Source organism: Saccopteryx bilineata, chromosome 12, assembly GCF_036850765.1.
Source record: "Saccopteryx bilineata isolate mSacBil1 chromosome 12, mSacBil1_pri_phased_curated, whole genome shotgun sequence".
In the NCBI taxonomy this organism is placed as follows: domain Eukaryota; kingdom Metazoa; phylum Chordata; class Mammalia; order Chiroptera; family Emballonuridae; genus Saccopteryx; species Saccopteryx bilineata.
The window spans coordinates 41,557,493-41,576,239 of record NC_089501.1 but is presented as its reverse complement, the minus strand read 5'-3'; the positions used below and the strand labels follow the sequence as shown (position 1 = coordinate 41,576,239).

At 35.7% G+C, this 18,747-nt stretch overlaps 1 protein-coding gene across 8 annotated transcripts in view; it reads right to left on the bottom strand.

Annotated features, from left to right (window-relative positions):
* STXBP5 (syntaxin binding protein 5) overlaps window positions 1–18,747 on the bottom strand; it is a 143,235-nt gene that overhangs the window by 18,456 nt on the left and 106,032 nt on the right. For 2 of the 8 annotated variants that reach the window (XM_066248449.1, XM_066248450.1), the window contains exons 20-22: window positions 16,112–16,171; window positions 15,963–16,010; window positions 1,963–2,013 (exon numbers count right to left, since the gene is read on the bottom strand). The exons of 2 other annotated variants lie outside the window; for them this stretch is intronic. In XM_066248449.1, coding sequence (XP_066104546.1) covers window positions 1,963–2,013; window positions 15,963–16,010; window positions 16,112–16,171 — 159 coding nt within the window. The remainder of the gene's footprint in view (window positions 1–1,962; window positions 2,014–15,962; window positions 16,011–16,111; window positions 16,172–18,747) is intronic. 4 more of the 8 variants (XM_066248453.1, XM_066248454.1, XM_066248452.1 and 1 more) reach the window with 3 other exon arrangements.

Sequence of the window (18,747 nt, the reverse complement as noted above, 5' to 3'; positions counted from 1 at the left end):
ACTGGATTTCCAAAAAATTCCTAAGGCTACTAGATCAAATGGGAAAATGAAGTGAATGAGAATCAACTTTGAACTTACAGAGTTAAGCTGCTTATTTTATCTGCCTAGAACTGTTTAAAGACAAGTTAGACTTTCCAGCAGTTCATGAATTACAACTTCCACTGACTGCTAAGTTATATGCTGTGGGTCTCTGTGGCTTTAATTTTAAAAACTGGGCAAGATAAACACATTTAATAGAAATTTTAATTTTCGTAACCAGAGCAGAAATTAAAATGGTTACCTCTAATTAAGGCCTACCATGTGCTATACCCTATTATGACATTTTACATTTATCATTTTACAGGGTGAACCCACATAATCACCCTGAAAAGTATTATCATCATAATTTAACAAATAATAAAAAACAGGTTAAATGACTTGCCCAGGATGACAAAGTCAATTAATGGAAGAGCTAGGATTTGTGCCCACGTCCAAGTCCAAAACTCTCAACTAGACAACTCTAGATAGATATGGGGAAAGTCATGTCACCAACAACACGAGTGGAGGGTTTTGTTATTACCGAGTACTCAAGTTCAGTCTTAGAGATACACACACGCATGCACACGTACAGACACAAAAATACCCTGACGATGTGGTCTTTCTGGCAGATATAAACTCAGATAAAATTTGTCATTAAAAACTAGTTACCTAGTGTTCTTCTAAAAAATAATTATGACACTTCTACTAATTTTTAAAGTACTTGCACACGTGTTTTTCAGCTTAAGATACTAAGAGATAAAGCCATTTTAAGTAGTAGTATTGTACTTCGTGTTATTAAAATCATGGGCCTTTTTGAGTCTGATGAAAACCCTGGTTCCTCTTGTTGGGAAAAAAATGTATACTAGAAGTACAACTGGATTCAAATTACATCTTCCATTTTTATAGTGAAGGGAACAATGCCCTTCTCAAAAGTGTTATCGTACATTCTAAGACCAGTTCCTGTTCCCTGAATACTAGTGACACTACAGGTTTTTATAAATTGTTTTTTTAATGTTCAGGAATGGAACCCTTTACTAATGACTGCAGAATATGCTATGCCTACTCATTCATAATCACATGCTTCTTACTAGTATAACCGATATAAGATTATCATTTAAAAGGACTAAAATTAGAATGGTGAAATTAATCAATACCTAAGTTTGTATTATGCATAAAAAGATAGGCAAGGAATCTAAGGAACAGTGAGAAGATGAGACAGGTGAGCAAATGCAAGGGAGAAAATCTAGCTATTTCCAAGACAAAAATGGGTGAAATCATCCTTACATAGTCATACTCATTCAATATAAATTTCTGAAATTAAAAGTGTGTTTCAAAATGAAACAATGCTTCATTAGATAAAACTTTATTTTTACCTTTATTCAAATCTCATTTTTCCCTATTCTGAGTTATCAGGAAGCTGTTTTTAAGCTGCATGTAAAGCAAAAGGAACATGTGAATATATTCACTCTGCTTTCCTAATGGACTAGTTGCTATATAGAAAGTGCTATAGAAAAAGAAATATTTCCTAACTTATTATCAACAAAAAGTAATGATTCTTGATATGTTATGGTAATACAAAAAAACTAGTATTTAGAAAAATATTAAATTCTTAAAAAGTATATTTATAATTGTAGAGTTCAAAATACATTTTCAGTTATATGATATAATAATTTTAATAGAAATTAATCCAAAATTATAGAAATTTTCATCTTATACTAAATTTTGTCTAAAGTATGAGAGGGGTGAGGAAATGTATTATTTTGATTTTCCTGATTTCATAATTATCTTTCATAATTTATAGGTGGCATTCTAAGAGCTATTAATCCTTAAACATCTTACTCATTTTAAACTTGATTTCTGATGAAAATCTAAAATCTTCTGATTTCATCTTCCCATTAAAGGGAATTTAACTGCTATGGATTTTCTTTTTTTTTTTTTACTTACCTAAGTCAGGCTTTAGGTCAGTAGGCAAGCTTAACTTCCTTGACATCTTTGCTGAAAAATAAAATGCATTTTTAAACTTCTGAACAATCTTTGATTCATATTTATTAATACCAATTGCTCTTGAAGACAGAAGCAAATGTTTATTATTAAATCGAGATGCTAAGATAATTGAAATGATTAATAATATGGGTGGAAAGTAAATCTTATTTTCAACTTTTTTATAAAGCATGTACTTACTTAATATATTTTTGTGGCTACTACTTCAAAAAGGAAGCCTTTAAACTAGATAGAAGGTGACGGAGAACAATGTGACTTTGGGTGATGGGTATGCAACATAATTGAGTGACAAGATAACCTGGACATGTTTTCTTTGAATATATGTACCCTGATTTATTGATGTCACCCCATTAAAATTAATAAAAATTTATTTATTAAAAAAAAGGAAGCCTTTTATAGTCTGTTAATTATTTCTTAGGCTCAAAGAAAAGGGTTACTAGACTTTTCTAAGAGAAGCATTTCTGAGAAGGAAGGTGGTGCAGGTAGGGACAAGAGAGGCACAAGACAGTCTGGGTGGATGAGATGATCAGATCTTTCCCTCTCCTCTTAGAATGGGAGACAAATCTACATCCACAAGTTAAGGTATATGATTACATTACAAACATATTTGGCTCAACCACTCCTTGATATAAGTTAACACCTCTATTTACATTTCAGCAAACGAAAAAAAGCCATGCACAATCTAAAACTACAGTATTTATAAAAATGTAAACTACAGATATTTTGACTTCTATTTAGAATCAGAATTTTAAAAAAAGTCTAAGTCTGTATAAACATCGAAATTCACTTTCCATCCTCAAAATCAGTTATTGCCTTAGTGTAGAAATGTGAAGTTAGGATCTGTTGAACTACATCTATTATGTTAGTGCCAGTACATGCGGAACAGAATAGTGCTTCCTACGTGAACTTTTGAAAATGCAATTTGTTTGTTAATACGTGAACGCGTACATTGGATTAAACTTTGGACTGTTAGGAGATATTTAAAGCACAGACCCTGCTAGTCCATAAAGGCGGCATGTAAACAACAATGAGAAATCCAGTCATAGTACATGACTTCCACATCTAAAAAAACGACAAAGCCAGTGTTAGGAAAGGCATCAGGAAGGAGTGGGAGAAAATAGTTTTCACTTCTAAACTTCATTAGTCTAATTAGCATCCTTTAAAAAACAACAATGGGCCAAATAATAAATCAGTCTTTTCCCATTTTCACCCCAACTTAATCTCATTAAAAAATAAAATAGGATATGAGACTAAATAGCCAAATGAAATCTATGGTTACTTGAGCCTATATAAATGGTGGCCATTGTATTTAATATCCAATTCCATTAAACTTAGAATACATTATACCCCAAAAGCATCTTCTAAAATGCAGTATTAAAAATTTTGACAGAATTCAGAGGTTTTCATCAAATATTATAGGGACTGTGGACGATATATTTCTACAATGTACATGTTACATGAAGTAGAAAAGTCAGTCTGGCACAGTTTAAAGGTACTCTTTTTTAGATTCAGGCGACATGGATGCCTGTCTGGGTCCCACCATGCCGATTTGATCAACATGAGTCTCTGGGCCCAGTGATCATCCTACTTGAATGTGCACACCAAGCAGCTAGGGATCCTGTTCTATTCAATTCTAGTTCTGCACTCCTGGCTAGGATCTGGGACCCTGCACTTCTCACAAAGTCCCAGAAGATGCTGCTGCTGCTGATGTGGGGCCCACACGTGGGACAGCAAGGTTCCGAAACAAGAACCTTCAGGACAGGATGTCTGACTGACCATCAACACAGTACGTACAGACATTAAGTCCACAACAAACATTTACTGAGAAAAATTCAGTAACTAGGTTATAAAATGTGGAAGTGTACAGTATAGTGATTAGGACTGGATTTGGAACCACATCAAAGCTGAGTCTGAATCTACTTTAGCCAACTACTCGGTATGAGTTCTTAGGCCAATCACTTTGCCTTCAATTTCCTCATCTGTAAAATGAGGACAGAGGCCCTGGCCGGTTGGCTCAGCGGTAGAGCGTCGGCCTAGCGTGCGGAGGACCCGGGTTCGATTCCCGGCCAGGGCACACAGGAGAAGCGCCCATTTGCTTCTCCACCCCTCCGCCGCGCCTTCCTCTCTGTCTCTCTCTTCCCCTCCCGCAGCCAAGGCTCCATTGGAGCAACGATGGCCCGGGCGCTGGGGATGGCTCTGTGGCCTCTGCCTCAGGCGCTAGAGTGGCTCTGGTTGCAACATGGTGACGCCCAGGATGGGCAGAGCATCGCCCCATGGTGGGCGTGCCGGGTGGATCCCGGTCGGGCGCATGCGGGAGTCTGTCTGACTGTCTCTCCCCGTTTCCAGCTTCAGAAAAATGCAAAAAAAAAAAAAAAAAAAAATGAGGACAGATAATAAGGCCAATTTCATAGTGTCAACTATATAAGATAATGACAGCAAAGCACTGAGTATAATATCTGATATGTAGTATGGATTTGATAAATACTATTTCATAATAAGCAAATAAAATATTTTTTCACAAACTAAAATGCTATGCAGATGAGCAATTCATATAGTTATAAACTCAATGTTACTTCACTCTAATTCTATGGTAATATTCCAAGTAACTAACTGTATGCTTTTAATCTCCATTAGAATCTACTAGGAATTTTTTCACTTAACTTCTCTAACATTGCTAAAACTTAAGTTAATCTTTCCCAGAAATTAATTTTTTGTCTAGCACCTTAATTTAACATGTAAAAAATGGAGCTATAACTAACCAGCTTTCAAATGCTTCAGCTAGTCTAATTTTCACATTTTATATAAATTTAAGACCACACACAAAAATGATTGGGCAGACTTTCTGAATATAGTAACTTCACTATTAAGTGTCACAAAATGATTTAACTATAAAGTCCATCATCTTCTCATAACACACTTTGCAGCTGAAGAGCCACACCCAATTACCAACTTAATTGTCACATTTAATCAAAGGACAGATATTTAAGCCACACTGGTTATAGTAGATGATGTATCTTCCTGAATGTAGGACTTGAAATGACAAATGTTAACCTGTGTAATTTTGTGTTAATTCTAGCTACTGATTAATATTATAAAAACAGATGCAGAACTAAGAGTTTTGAGGGCCAAAGGGAAACTTACTCGTCTATTAAATACTTCCTGGGCCACGCCAGTAATTTGTCAGAGGGCAGGGATTTCCTGCTCTCCAGGAGCTCACAGCCCACTGGAGGGATCGATGCAAAGCAGTGTAGCAAGTACTACTAAGGGAGCCACGCACACTGCATAACTTCCACCTGTCTCTATCTGGAATACGTATCTACAACTGCAGGTGATGAAGACAAAGCCAGCAAGGAATAGTTTAGACTTTCTATATTTTCACAAAACAGTATGTTCCCCAATTTTTGTTGACAGTATTTCTCTTTTGATGTAAAATTTACATACAAATACACAAATCTTAAATGTATATTCATTGAGTTTTGACAATGTATACACCCATGTAATTCAAACCCTCAGCAAAATACAGAACTTTATCATCACACCAAAAAGGTCACATATATTTCTTCTCCCCAATTAATTATTGCCCCAGAAACAACCACTGTTCTGATGTTTTCCCATGGGCCAGTTTTGCCTACTCTAGAATGTCATATCATGGTATAAACGCTTGTGTAAGGCATTGTTCACTTAGGATAATATAATCTTCTTTCCAAAATATTTTAAAGCTTAAATTCATTTTCAATGCACAGAGTGAGACTTTTTAGATGAAAAAACACAATCTCAATAAATAAATTGATAGGCAGTAAATAGACTGATAGGCAGTATCAGAATAACATCTGAGTATTGTCCCACACTCAAGCATTTTATCTTTAAGCTTTTTTGAATTATGGATTCTTGACAGAAAATTTGGAGAAACAAAAAATAAGGTCCTCATGAATGCCCATAAATATGAAGCAACATTTTTGTGTATTTCCTGTCGGTTTCTTTTTTTTCTACATGCACAGGCACAGGAGAGAGAGAGAGACAGAGACAGGAAGGGAGAGAGATGAGAAGCATTGGCTCGTAGTTGTGGGTCTTCAGTTATCCAGATTGCTTTTCATACGTGCCTTGACGGGAGGAGAGCGATGGGGGGGGGGGGCGGCTCCAGCTGAGCCAGTGACCCCATGCTCAAGCCAGTGACCTTGGGATTCAAGCCAGTGACCTCAGGTTTCAAACTAGTGATCATACGATCATGTGGATGATCCCATGCTTAAGCCGGCGACCCCGTGCTAAAGCTGGTGAGTCTGTGCTCCAGCTGCTGATCTCGGGGTCTCGAAACTGGGACCTCAGCATCCTAAGTCCACGTTCTATGTACGGCACTGCCACTGCTCAGGCCCTGTTAGCTACTTTGAAAAATCTGCTTTTATTTAAACAGTTGAGATGAACTATAAAATCAAATATTACACAAACTTCTGTTTAGCTAAAAACAAAGAAAACCATGCATCCGAGACAATCTGGCAATGCGTGCAAGTCCTAGCTCACAACCACAGCACCTCCTACTTTAGGTTGTTCCTATTTTTACCGTATTAAGTATGGCTGAGAAATATGAAGCCAGGTTGATGACTGCCTGCCTTTGAAAGTAAAATCTATTTTTCATGGAGGCTTACAGGAGGGAGAAAGGGGAAGGAGAACGGGGGCAGAGGAATGACTTGAATCCTTGGTATTTCACACTGCACAATTTGTATTTATCGGTCTTCAGGTTCCATAACCCTTTCCTCTGTACTCGCTATCCAGTGAATTTATCATTACGTATATTCAACTTTTCAGTACTAACATTTTCATTTTATTCATTATAAAGTGTCTATTTTCTACCGTGATAGTCTCAGTTTACTCATTATTACTATTTTTTTTCCTTTCAGTACTTGAAAATATTAAAATCCTTGGCTGTTAATTGCAACATGTAGGTCATCTTCAGGTCTGTTTCTACTGATTATGGGTCGTATCTTCCTACCTTTCATTGTGAATCTTTATTTCACATGTCTAGTAGCTTCTGACTAAATGCCAGACATGCTGAATAATATGTTGAAGGGAATCTGGATTACACTGTCAACCTTAATAGGTGTTGAGTTTTGTTTTGCCATGCAGTTAAATTACCGGATCCTGTTGGTTTTATTAGGCATGGTTTTATTCTTTGTTAAGGTGGGTCTATTTCAGTTTAAGTTTAGATCTAGGGTAGAGCTTTAATGCCAGGAGTGATCCTTACTCTTACGGAGTTGACTTTTTGCAATAACACAATAACTGAAGTGTTCAGCAAGGTCTAACCCCTAGCACTACAGAATGACTGCTGGTATCACAGGTCAGCTGTTTGCATCAAAGCAGGTGGCTGCCACCAGGTCATGTGGAGTCTGCAGTGAATTCCCCCAGACCTCCAGGAATTCCCCCAAGTAGTTTCTCTCTCCAGCACCCTGCCTCACAAATCCCAGGCACTGCAGCAGCCTAGAGCTCCAACCTCTGCCTGCTTAGTTGAATGAGGCTATGACTCCAGTTGGGTTGTCCCTCCACCGCAGCCCCACATGGGGCTCACCACCAGCATGGCCCGTTGCTCAATGCATGGAGAGAGACTCAGATATTCTGACTAGTTTTACAGTGGGATCCTACGTTGCCAATGGAAGGTCCAAAGTTAGAATCCAGGCTGAACATTTGTATCTTTCAATTCTTGTGACTACTTCTGGGAAATATATTTATTCTCCATGTCTGTTTAGTCAACCTCCCTGAGGCCAGATCCACCTCCCAAGAAGCTCAAGTTGGTCCTCCTGGCTTCTGCTCTGTCATTTGGGATCATTTTATGCTGAGGTGGTTGCACTTTATCCAGCAATTTTCTGATGCTCATATTTTTCCTTCTCAGGAGTCTCAGAAGCACTGTCAGCTACTTTGTCAGCTGATTTCACTGGAATTGTTCAGAAGCTTCTGCGCATGCTTTGAAGTTATTAAAATTCCATTGAGACTTCTAAGCTGAAGACAGACTTACAAGTTCTTGGAAGACATAGCATCTGGAGTTTTTCCTTTTTTTCAACTGTGCATTCTTTAGCTCTTCTCCCTTATAGTCAGGATCTCCTTGCTTTAAAATCCTTTGTCAGCAGAGAGAATAAACCAGCTCTCTTTTTCTATGCCATTGTCCACAGCAGAAACAATGGGAGTGACGGTAGAGAAGCTGCTTCAATTTGAGGACAGCTGATACCAGAGAAGTATCTCAGAAGGCTGTTAACTTGAGTCTTTGCTCTTTCTTCTTATAAACCCAAAGAGGATATTAAGCTGGCTGACTGAAGAAGCAGTAAAGAGCTGTACTTGCTTGGATGACATGATGAAGTTATATCTGATCACAACAATCATATCTGCAATGGTAGTTTCAATATCAAGGCAAAATGCAGGACGTTTATGAGAAGCAAATCTCAAGGAAAGAAGACCGCTTCCGGGCGCCCCCAAACTACGGTCTGTGGGCCGCATGCGGCCCCAAGGCCATTTACCCGGCCCCCACTGCACTTCCGGAAGGGGCACCTCTTTCATTGGTGGTCAGCGTACTGGAGTACTGTATGTGGGGGCCCTCCAATGGTCTGAGGGACAGTGAACTGGCCCCCTGTGTAAAAAGTTTGGGGACCCCTGGTAGACCATTATATCATAGACGACAACTGCATCATGATTATTTTTAGTTCTTTGTAACTGTACAAATCTTTGTCAAGTTCATCAATTATGAATACCCTTACTGTTTCTTTGAAATTAAACAGACGCTTTGCAATTTTCTTTTAGTTTTTCTACCCCTTGTGTTCCACATCCTCTTTTTCTAAGGAGGGTTTTTAAAAGACAACAGAACCGTAATTTCTGCTTTGTAGAATGTGACTTTTATAGTAAATAGCATATCAACTATAAAAAGTAAACAAGAACTTATTATGAGTGTGAAGATGCCAAAAAACAAACTGATTTTTGTTTACCTGTAATGTCCAATAATTAGAATAAAGTGACAATATCACTTTTCTCATCACCCGCAGAGACCAAATACTACTCTTTTCAAGGATAATGTTGAAATAGATGATATTAAATAAAACAGAATAGTAAGAAGACTAAAAATCAGTTTGTAGGACATGATAACGACCCAAGGGCAAAGCGGGGCCAGCCAGGAGCAACTCAGCATTTATCACATTGACAGCCATTCGAACGAATATGTGTAATAGTAGTTTATAACATATACTATAAAGTTTATAGTTTATCGTATATATATTATTAGTTCAATATAGGGTGGGACAAAAGTAGGTTTGCAGTTGTAAGTACATGAAACAGAGCTAACTCTTGTATATTAGTTATTATTTTCCATACAAACTGTAAACCTACTTTTGCCCCACTCTGCATATCTAAATTGCATTAGTTTGGGAACAATTTATTTCACAAAATGCTGCATCTATGTATGTGTCTAGCATTTAATATATGTTCAATAAACATGGTGATAAATGAATAAACAAAAACTGTCATTGGAATTTACTTCTATAGGAAAATGCTAAACAACTTCATAAATGAAATGAAATAAAGGAGATAAATTAAATACAGGCCTATGAAGCCTAAAGGTAAGTTTTGGAAATACCTGACATGAAGGAAACTCTTTAAAGGACATTAATACCTATCTGGCAAAGATCTGATGACAACAAATAACTTTGATATCTACAGCTTTTGTCTTCATTATTTTTCCTATCCTCTATTTGCTTTGCATAAATTCATAAAACTTCATGTCTAGGATATCACCATAATTAAACTCTGCTACATCTGAAAATTAAACTCTGCTACATCTGAAAGTTCACTTTCCATAGAATAAATGGTATTACATGGACTTAATAAGTAATAAGAGTTGAATATTTCCCCAAAAATTCATGTTGAAGCCATAATCTCCAGTCCCTCAGAATGAGACCCGATTTGGAGATGGGGCCTTTAAAGAGTGGGTTAGGTTGAAATGAGGTCACTAGGAGTGGTCCCTACCCCGTCTGACTGGTCCTTATGAGGAGAGGCAACGTGGACACACAGAAACCCCAGGACTGCACCTACATAGAAGTAAGACCATGTGAGAACACACGAGGAGGCAGCCATCAGGGAGCAAGGAGAGAGGCCTCAGATGAAACCAAATCTGTTGACACTCCAGGACTTCTAGCTTTCAGAACTACTTTAGAGAAAATATATTTGTTTACGCATTTTAGTAAGTATTGTGTTTGTTATGGCAGCCCTAGCAAACTAATGGCAGAAAGTAAAGGTCACATTAATAGTTCTGCTCAAACAACAGTTGACAAATAAATGATTTCAATATTATTTTAATCTAGACTAATTTTCTTTACGTTAGAAAACGAATAGCAAGATATTTTTAGAAAGATCTTTATACATTCTTCTAATATATGAAAAAGATGATTCTATAGAAAGATAAATGCATACAGTTAAGTACTAGGATACAAAACACATGAAGATGTTACTGAGCAGATTTTATTATAAAATTTGTCAGAGAGCACATCAGAAATATAATTAAAATCTGAATATATCATAGGTCATACTCTTCAGATTTTAGTCATCCTGAAAAAGAAAAAGAATTCATTAGAGAAACACATTCACTCAATGATTTTAAAGTATCTGCTTATGAAATTCAGTAATGGACAAATTAAGGCTGAGTAATAATTTTTCAAAGTAGAAAATATTGTGGTTACCTGTAAAATGGAATTATTGCACACTTGACTCATCTTCTCTCTCTCTCTCTTTTGTTTTAGGTGAGAGGAAGGGAGACAGTGAGGCAGACTTCCACGTGCACCCTGACCAGGATCCACCAAACAACCCATCTAGGGTCAATGCTCAACTATCGAGCTATTTTAAGTACCTGAGGCTGTCGTGCTCCAACAGAGCTATCCTTAGTGTCCTTGGCCATGCTCAAACCAATATAGAGCCACTGGCTATGGGAGGGAAACAAGGAGAGAAGAGGGAGGGGGGAGAAGCAGATGGTTGCTTCTCCTGTGTGCCCTGACCAGAAATTGAACCTGGGACATCCATACGTCAGGCCAATACCCTATCCACTGAGCCACTGGCCAGGGCCATTTTCTCTTTCAAGATGAGCTTCTATTCTTTCACGGCCATATTGTGGATAAAATATAAAGATGAATTTCCATAGATGTAACAGCCACATTTTGGATTAAACATTGGGGAACACAAAGCAGAAATATCAGTACTAATCTGAGTTTTAAAGTGAACTGGAAAAATTTTGTAACTTAAAATTCTAAATTAATTTGATACATACCTTTCATTCCTATATGTAGCGAACTCCAGGTGGACTTCTAAGAATTTATTTTTGAAGTCTTGAATATAAAAGAATTGGGAAGATCACAAGGACAAGACACTATATGAGAGTGAGGACATGCTCTAGGAAAACGAGTGTCAAGAGTCCTGGAGCCTGTTCCTGACTAAGTCATTACCATGGGACATTATTTTGGATATGCCACTTAACTTCTTTGAGATTCAATTTCATTCATAAAAAATAAAGAGACTTGATTGCTTTAAAATGTAATATTAATGAGCTAGAACAGATTTAAGTTGTGTTAGAATGTTTTAATTTGGAAAAGAAATAATTGGGACTCATGTATAAGAGAAGTAATAAAAGCAGCATTTGGACTAATGAACATTATCTTCATTTAAATTGACTTCAAAAATTACTTCAATTTTTGCCAAGAAAATCAGTCATTACCCAATTAATTGCTAACTCGAAATGTGAAAGATGAAAAGGACCTTGGAGGTACAATCCCGCCTGTATTAATAAGTGCCATGTGAGCTCCTGGCCCATTGGCTCAGTGGTAGAGTCTTGGCCTGGCGTGTAAAAGTCCCAGGTTCGATTCCTGGCCAGGACACACAGGAGAAGCACCCATCTACTTCCCCCTTCCCCCTCTCTTTTCTGTCTGTCTCTTCCCTTCCCGCAGCCAAGGCTCTGTTAGAGCAAAGTTGGCCTGGGTGCTGAGGATGACTCCATGGCCTCCAACTCAGGAGCTAGAATGGCTCTGGTTAAGCAATGCCCCAGATGGGCAGGGCATCACCCCGTAGTGGGCTTGCTGGGTGGATCCTGGTTGGGTGCATGTGGGAGTTTGTCTCTCAGCCTCCCCGCTTTTCACTTCAGAAAAATATAAAAAAAAATTAAAAAAAAAAGAGTGCCATATGAAAAATATCTAGTATGGTGTCTAGAACTTTGGAAGCATTCATTAAATAGAGCTACTATTTTTATTTGTTTTATCACTACACTCGTGTCACTATATTTTTGAATTTTTATTCCTTAATCTCTCTTTGTATTTCCCCATCAGTGTCATGTAATCAATTTGGTAATCATTCTTTCTATATGAAAATTAGTAATAAAATTGGACATGAGCAGGGTTATAGACTACAAAATCCAGCTAGAAATATTTCAGAATGAAATAGAATTACAGTGAAATAGAATAAGTTTTTACAAAGGTTAATTATGTAGTGTTAAAATCTAGAAAACAATACTAACATCTGGCCTACATTTTATTCAAAGGGCTATCATGACAAATTTGATGCTTGAACAAAGATAAATATTTTAGGGCCATTTTACATGAATTTAAATAACAAAAAGGTTTACAACATTTTATACTTCCAATGCTTTATAAAATTTAAATAATGAGCAGCTAAAAAATTGACAACAAATCTTATTTTCTAAATGACTTGCAGAAATTGCTAACACTACAAGAAAGTTACTGACTTTGAAATGTTGGTCTTTAAAATTTTACTAGCAAAAGTTAATCATATGGTATGAATAGGCAAAACAAATTATATGTATTACATACATGTGTCTTTCTCTTGGGATGCTGCAATTGCACTATCTCCTGCAATATTTTGCTGTTAAAGTCACAAGACTAAAGTTATGTCTTCTGAGGCTGCTGTTCGTGTGCACGAACAAGAAAGTCACTGTCTGTATCAGTCAGGAAACAAGCAATGAATCTAGGCTGTGCACAGATGGCTTAGGGGGCTGTATCGTTTGCTCTACTTACTTTCCCTGGAGTCTGGTCTTTGAGAAAGGGAGACTTCCAGACACTGTACATTATGTTTGGTTGATGGGTACCAAGATGGCATCCATGATCTGGAACCTAATACAAGTCATCTTTTTTCCAGGTTACCATGTAGCTAGAACAGGGCCATAACCAAAATATCTAGTTACAAATCATACAATAGATTTTTTAATCATTACAGTCTTCAGTCAATTGTCTTAAGAGGTAATGTACAGTGTTGAAGGGGACAGGCAGTAGAGTCAGCTACCTGGGTGTAAATCCTGGCTAGCTGCATCACCAATAGATATATTACTTATGTTCTAGCTCTCGTTTCCTTGTCTGTAAAACAGGGAAATAATAGCAAGTACCTCACTGAGGTTACAGAATAAATTAAATTTGAAAAATTATTTATAAAAGGCTGGCACAGTGCCAAGAAATTTGTAACCATTAATTATATTTTAAAAATTCTTAGTTACCTCGGCTGAATGTTGGGCAGTAAAAACAGAGTTGATTTTCCATGCTTTGGCTAGGCTGTTAAAGCAAGAATGGCACCCTGCAATCCACCCAGCTCTCCACACCCTCCCCAATATGAGGAGTTGCAGCTACTTTCCAAGAGTAGGTCACACCAAGACACAAAGTTTTGGCCACGTCATTCTGTCAGCCTTTCACACAAGGTGTTTCTTTTACCAGTGCCAACCTTGGGTGTTCTCGGCTTAATTCTTATACCTTCCCCTTATTAGGACACTATATAACTAACTGCCTGATGCTGGAGCTCTAAATGTTCGTAGACTGGGGAAAAGAGAGGTGATAACTTTATGAGGTTCAGAGCAAGTATGAAACTGGATGACAGGAAATAGTAAGTTCAGAATGCCCAAGGAGTCTTAGCACTTTGACATCACAAGCTTCACATGGAAAACATATCTCGACAGAAAGGTCTTCAGAAGATTCTATGAAACTTTTACTAATGTTTCACTGACATTTTATGTGTTTTTTCCAATAGCGTATTTCATGCTAATTCTTATTATAAAACTAGACATTAATGTAGGGAGATAAATTGTCATTTCTTTTAAAATGCAAAAACTTTATAGTCAAAATGGGGCAGTCTCCATTTGATTTAAAAACAAATTTATAAGTGAGCTTTCCCTTTGTATACCTTGGGTATACCTTGGGATATCTTTGGGGATTAAAAAGACAATGAACAATTCCAACCAAAAACAAACAAAATTATAAGTAAAATAGAAGATATAAAAGTAGTTTCTGAAGATATAAAATAATTATGCATAACTGTGGAACTAACAAAGTTTGAAGAGTTGAATAAATTTAACGTTTCCCAATAAATATAACTATAAAATCTGGCAAGACAAAAAAACAAACAAACACAACTTGCTAATAACATAAAAATAAAGCAAGACTATTATCAAGGAACTATCTTTCCAATAATGTTCTAAGTCCTACCAAAGTTGTTAAATGATGTCTTTCAAATACTCAAGCTCAGCTATTCCACGTTACATATGCCATTCAAAATACAGAAAAAACACTGAAAGGAGTCATTATATTTAACAAAAGAAATATAACCCCAGGATCAAAAATTAAAGAAATTAGTCCAAATATTTAATTATGTACAAAGTAGCTTTCAGGCAAGGTAAAATTCCTAGGTAACTAAATTCTAATTTGGTAAACTATATGGAGGAAAGTCCCTTCTAACTTTTTACATTATATGACAGTAAAGTAACCTCTAAAATATTATTAAGATAGAATACTACAGAGAAAATTTAATTGAAAAAGTATTATGTTATAGTGCTAGTACATAATTAATTAAAGTGATTTAATTATTGTATTACCAACCGATTCACTAAAAACCCACAAATACAAAGAAGTAAATATTGTAATTGATTCTCCATAAATGAAGAGCCCTTTGCCCAAGAATAGACCACCTTATTTAAAAAATGACCAGAGGTGCTAAGTCAGCCAACTAAGCAGGGTTCAATTTACAACATGCAGACAATATAGATACTATGTCTATGATTTTTAAAATTTAGTTTTACTACACAGTAAATTTTATCAGCTGAGAAAAAGTGAATCTATTCCAGCTGTCTAGAAGTGCATCCAATTTACTATAGTTCAAGGAATATATGGTGGAAAGTTTAGAAAAAGTAAGTAATAACAGTAAAATTAAAATTTTGGATTTAAATCAAAGATTAAATTTATTTTCTTTTCAAAAAATGGTGTTTCTCAAGCCTTGAAAAATTTTAAGAGAATATTCAATTTTTTATGAACAAGAAACCCTAGTTTGATCTTGTTCCCAAGTTTAATTATATATTTTTGTCTACCATTTTGAAACTCTGAAAACCTTCGAGTTTAAAGAATATCCTTTTAAAGGATATTCACAGAAACAAAAGGATTAATATCAGTTCTCTCCCACGTTCATTTTGACTTGAGTGGGGGGGGGCGGAAAACTCTCAGTTAAGTCAAGGAGAGTGCAGAGTACAGACCAACAGAATCAATCTTTTAAACAAACATTTCCTTGAAACTTAGGGTCTTGATAATATGAGGAAGGTAGAAAAAAAAAAACAAATAAAACTCTAAAGAAAACAAGAAATTTAAAACTTTGGAGTATAAAACTGTACTACTATTAATGGAAAAAATTGAACCCTGCTTAAAAGTAAAGCAAAAACAAAAGTTAATAGAACAATTCACACTGTAAGTCAGAGAAAGAACTGCAACCCAATTTAACTGATTTTTAATAATTATTGCCCAGTGAGTTTAGAAGACACACAGCCCAAGAGATTGTTTAGCATAGGAATAACAAATTAATATGTACAAATGCAATGCATTAGGTAATTTTTTGGTATTGAGTTAACATTGCATATAGCAAGGATTAGAAACAAAATAGAAATTACTATATCCTACCTATATCACTGGCTACCATCTTGGAAAACTTTCTGCTTTTGGTCTTCACTGAAAATAATATTTTGATATACAATGTCAAAATCTATTCAAAGAAAACTAAATGAATTAAATATAATTAAAAGAAATACTTTAAAATAAAGATACTATACCCTTTTCTATAAAATTATTCATTTTTTGTTCATCATCTGAATTGTGTGGTGATGAAGAACCTACACAAATGAAGACAATGGAATAGGCAAACAGTCAGTCACAAACACTGAGTTGTCACAGGGAAAGTACAAACAAAATAATGTGCTGACCTCTAACACAAGTCCCCATACTACTGGCCATAAGGAAATGTGGTAAATACAGTTAACATGAATTCTAATAATACTACAGTACAAAGAGCAGTCAACAGTGCATTAGCCTTCACAGTAGACCAATCCCTAATACATATACATATGAACTCTGTAACATTTTTTGTAAGTCACAATCATTGGGCAAAATTTTGGTATATATCATGTTAGAGAACAGATAAAGAAAAATATAAGTAAAAGTTAACTGTTTCTGAAAGAAAATGTAAAGCTATTGATATTAGTTAACTAAATAAAGTTTAACAGTAGAACTGAGAATGCAGTACAAGCACTATACTGCTAAAATTTATTTTAGAGTTAGCTTTCTACATATAAACTTAAAACTATCCAAATTCTACTATCACCATAAAGACCTTTAAAATACTGATATTGACACAATTTCAGCTCTGCTGAAAGATTTAAATAACATAAATATTAAATTTTATTTCAGCTATGACTTCTAATAATTTTTAATTATTATTTGTGATTTTCTTTAAAAAAGATGTTTCTAATTTTTCATAGTATTTCCTTAAAGTTCTAACACATATCTTTTATTATAAATGCAATTCTAACCATTATTCTAGCTGACTTTTATTAGAATTAAACTATTCTTCATAATAGTTAAAATATCTTATCCATTAAATTTTTCAATCTCCCCCACCTTTGAATTCCCATAACACTTTATCTGTATTCTTATGACGTTAACCACGTTATATTTTGTTCACACATAGCTGACCTTTCCCGCTGGACTAGGCCCCCAGATGATTGATCACTGCACCCCCTATATACACAGTACAAAGCCTTGTCTGCAGAAATCACTAAGTAAACATTTGCTGAAAGAATAAAACTTTTTCTACTAGAAGCAAATATCTCAAACATAACTAGCAATAAAAAAAAAGATTTTTCTCTGTACTTTATTTCCTCTTTTTTTATCCCAGTGAAAGTACTGAACCTTAATAAATAAGGTCAAAATCTGACCTCTTCTTATGCCACAAAATTGTAGTTGCTTTCTTTGGCTAGTTGGAAAATAGCCTTGGGGTGACTCTACACATACCAAGTAAACACTGCCAACATTGGCAGGATCCAAATACTCTTTAAAAACCAAGACCCTTTTTTTTTTTTTAAGGAAGAGAAATAAAGACAGAGAGAGGGACATACAGGGACAGACAGGAAGGGAGAGAGATGAGAAGCATCAATTCTTTGTTGCAGCACCTTAGTTGTTCACTGATTGCTTTCTGATATGTGCCTTGACTGGGGGTGGGAGGGATTCAGCTGAGCCAGTGACTCCTTGCTCAAGCCAGCAACCTTGGGCTAAAGACAGCAACCTTGGGCTTCAAGCCAGTGACCTTTGAACTCAAGCCAGCAACCATGGAGTCAAATCTATGAGCCCATGCTCAAGCCAGTGATCCCGTGTTTAAGTTGGTGAGCCCACGCTCAAGCTGGGTGAGCCCATGCTCAAGCTGGTGACCTCGGGGTTTTGAATCTGGGTCCTCTGAGTCCCAAGCCAATGCTCTATTCACTGTGCCACTGCCTGGTCAGGCCCAAGAAATTTTTGATAAGTAGCATTTATAGATTCTCATAAATTCTATATAAAAAAATCACGTAAGTAACACTGAGCTGAAAAACATCTTCAAGAATAGAAAAACATACTTATTTTTCATATAAACGTAATTCAGATTTAAAGAAAAAAAGGTTACAATAAGACACTACCTATATATTTTAAAATATCACTGTCATCTCTGATACTAACTATAGCCACACGAACATAAAAAATTTATTAATACTTGTTTTATTTCATATATTTGAAAGTAGAGCGGTAGCAAGATAAAACATATCTTAACATAAGTATAAAATTATGTTTAGTATTTCAAACCTAAAGTAAGCAACATAAGCAATAACTGAAGACTAAAAGGGATATTTATAGATTTCTCCCTAACTGAAAATGCCTACCACTACTCATCACTTCTGTGATAGCTCATGAAAAGTTCCAAAAATGTTTTCAGTATGTCCTACTTAAATATACTTATCTAATTACTATGATTAAATAAACAGAAAATATCTACAGCTTTGGTTTTTTCTAGGACCAATAGGGCTCCCGAAGGCACCATGTGCATCATGATACGTGTGGCTTTTTCAGTTTGAAATAAACTAATAAGTGTTTTTATCGTTTTAACATAAATACACACATATTCTGAATGCTAAGAAAAGAATTCCGACACTCAAGTGCTCAGTGAAGCAACGTGAGTTTTTCTTAAAATAAAGATCAAACAGAGATAAAAGTAGTGATTTTCTACATTAATTCAGGATGGCAGAATTAATTATTTCACAGACTGATTTATTTTAAAATAAATGGGAAAGGTAAACTTTTTTAATAGAACTTTGATACTTAAGTAAACTGCTGAGATTCTGAATTTTGATTATGAGTTTTAATAGTTTTTCAAAAATGTTTCTCT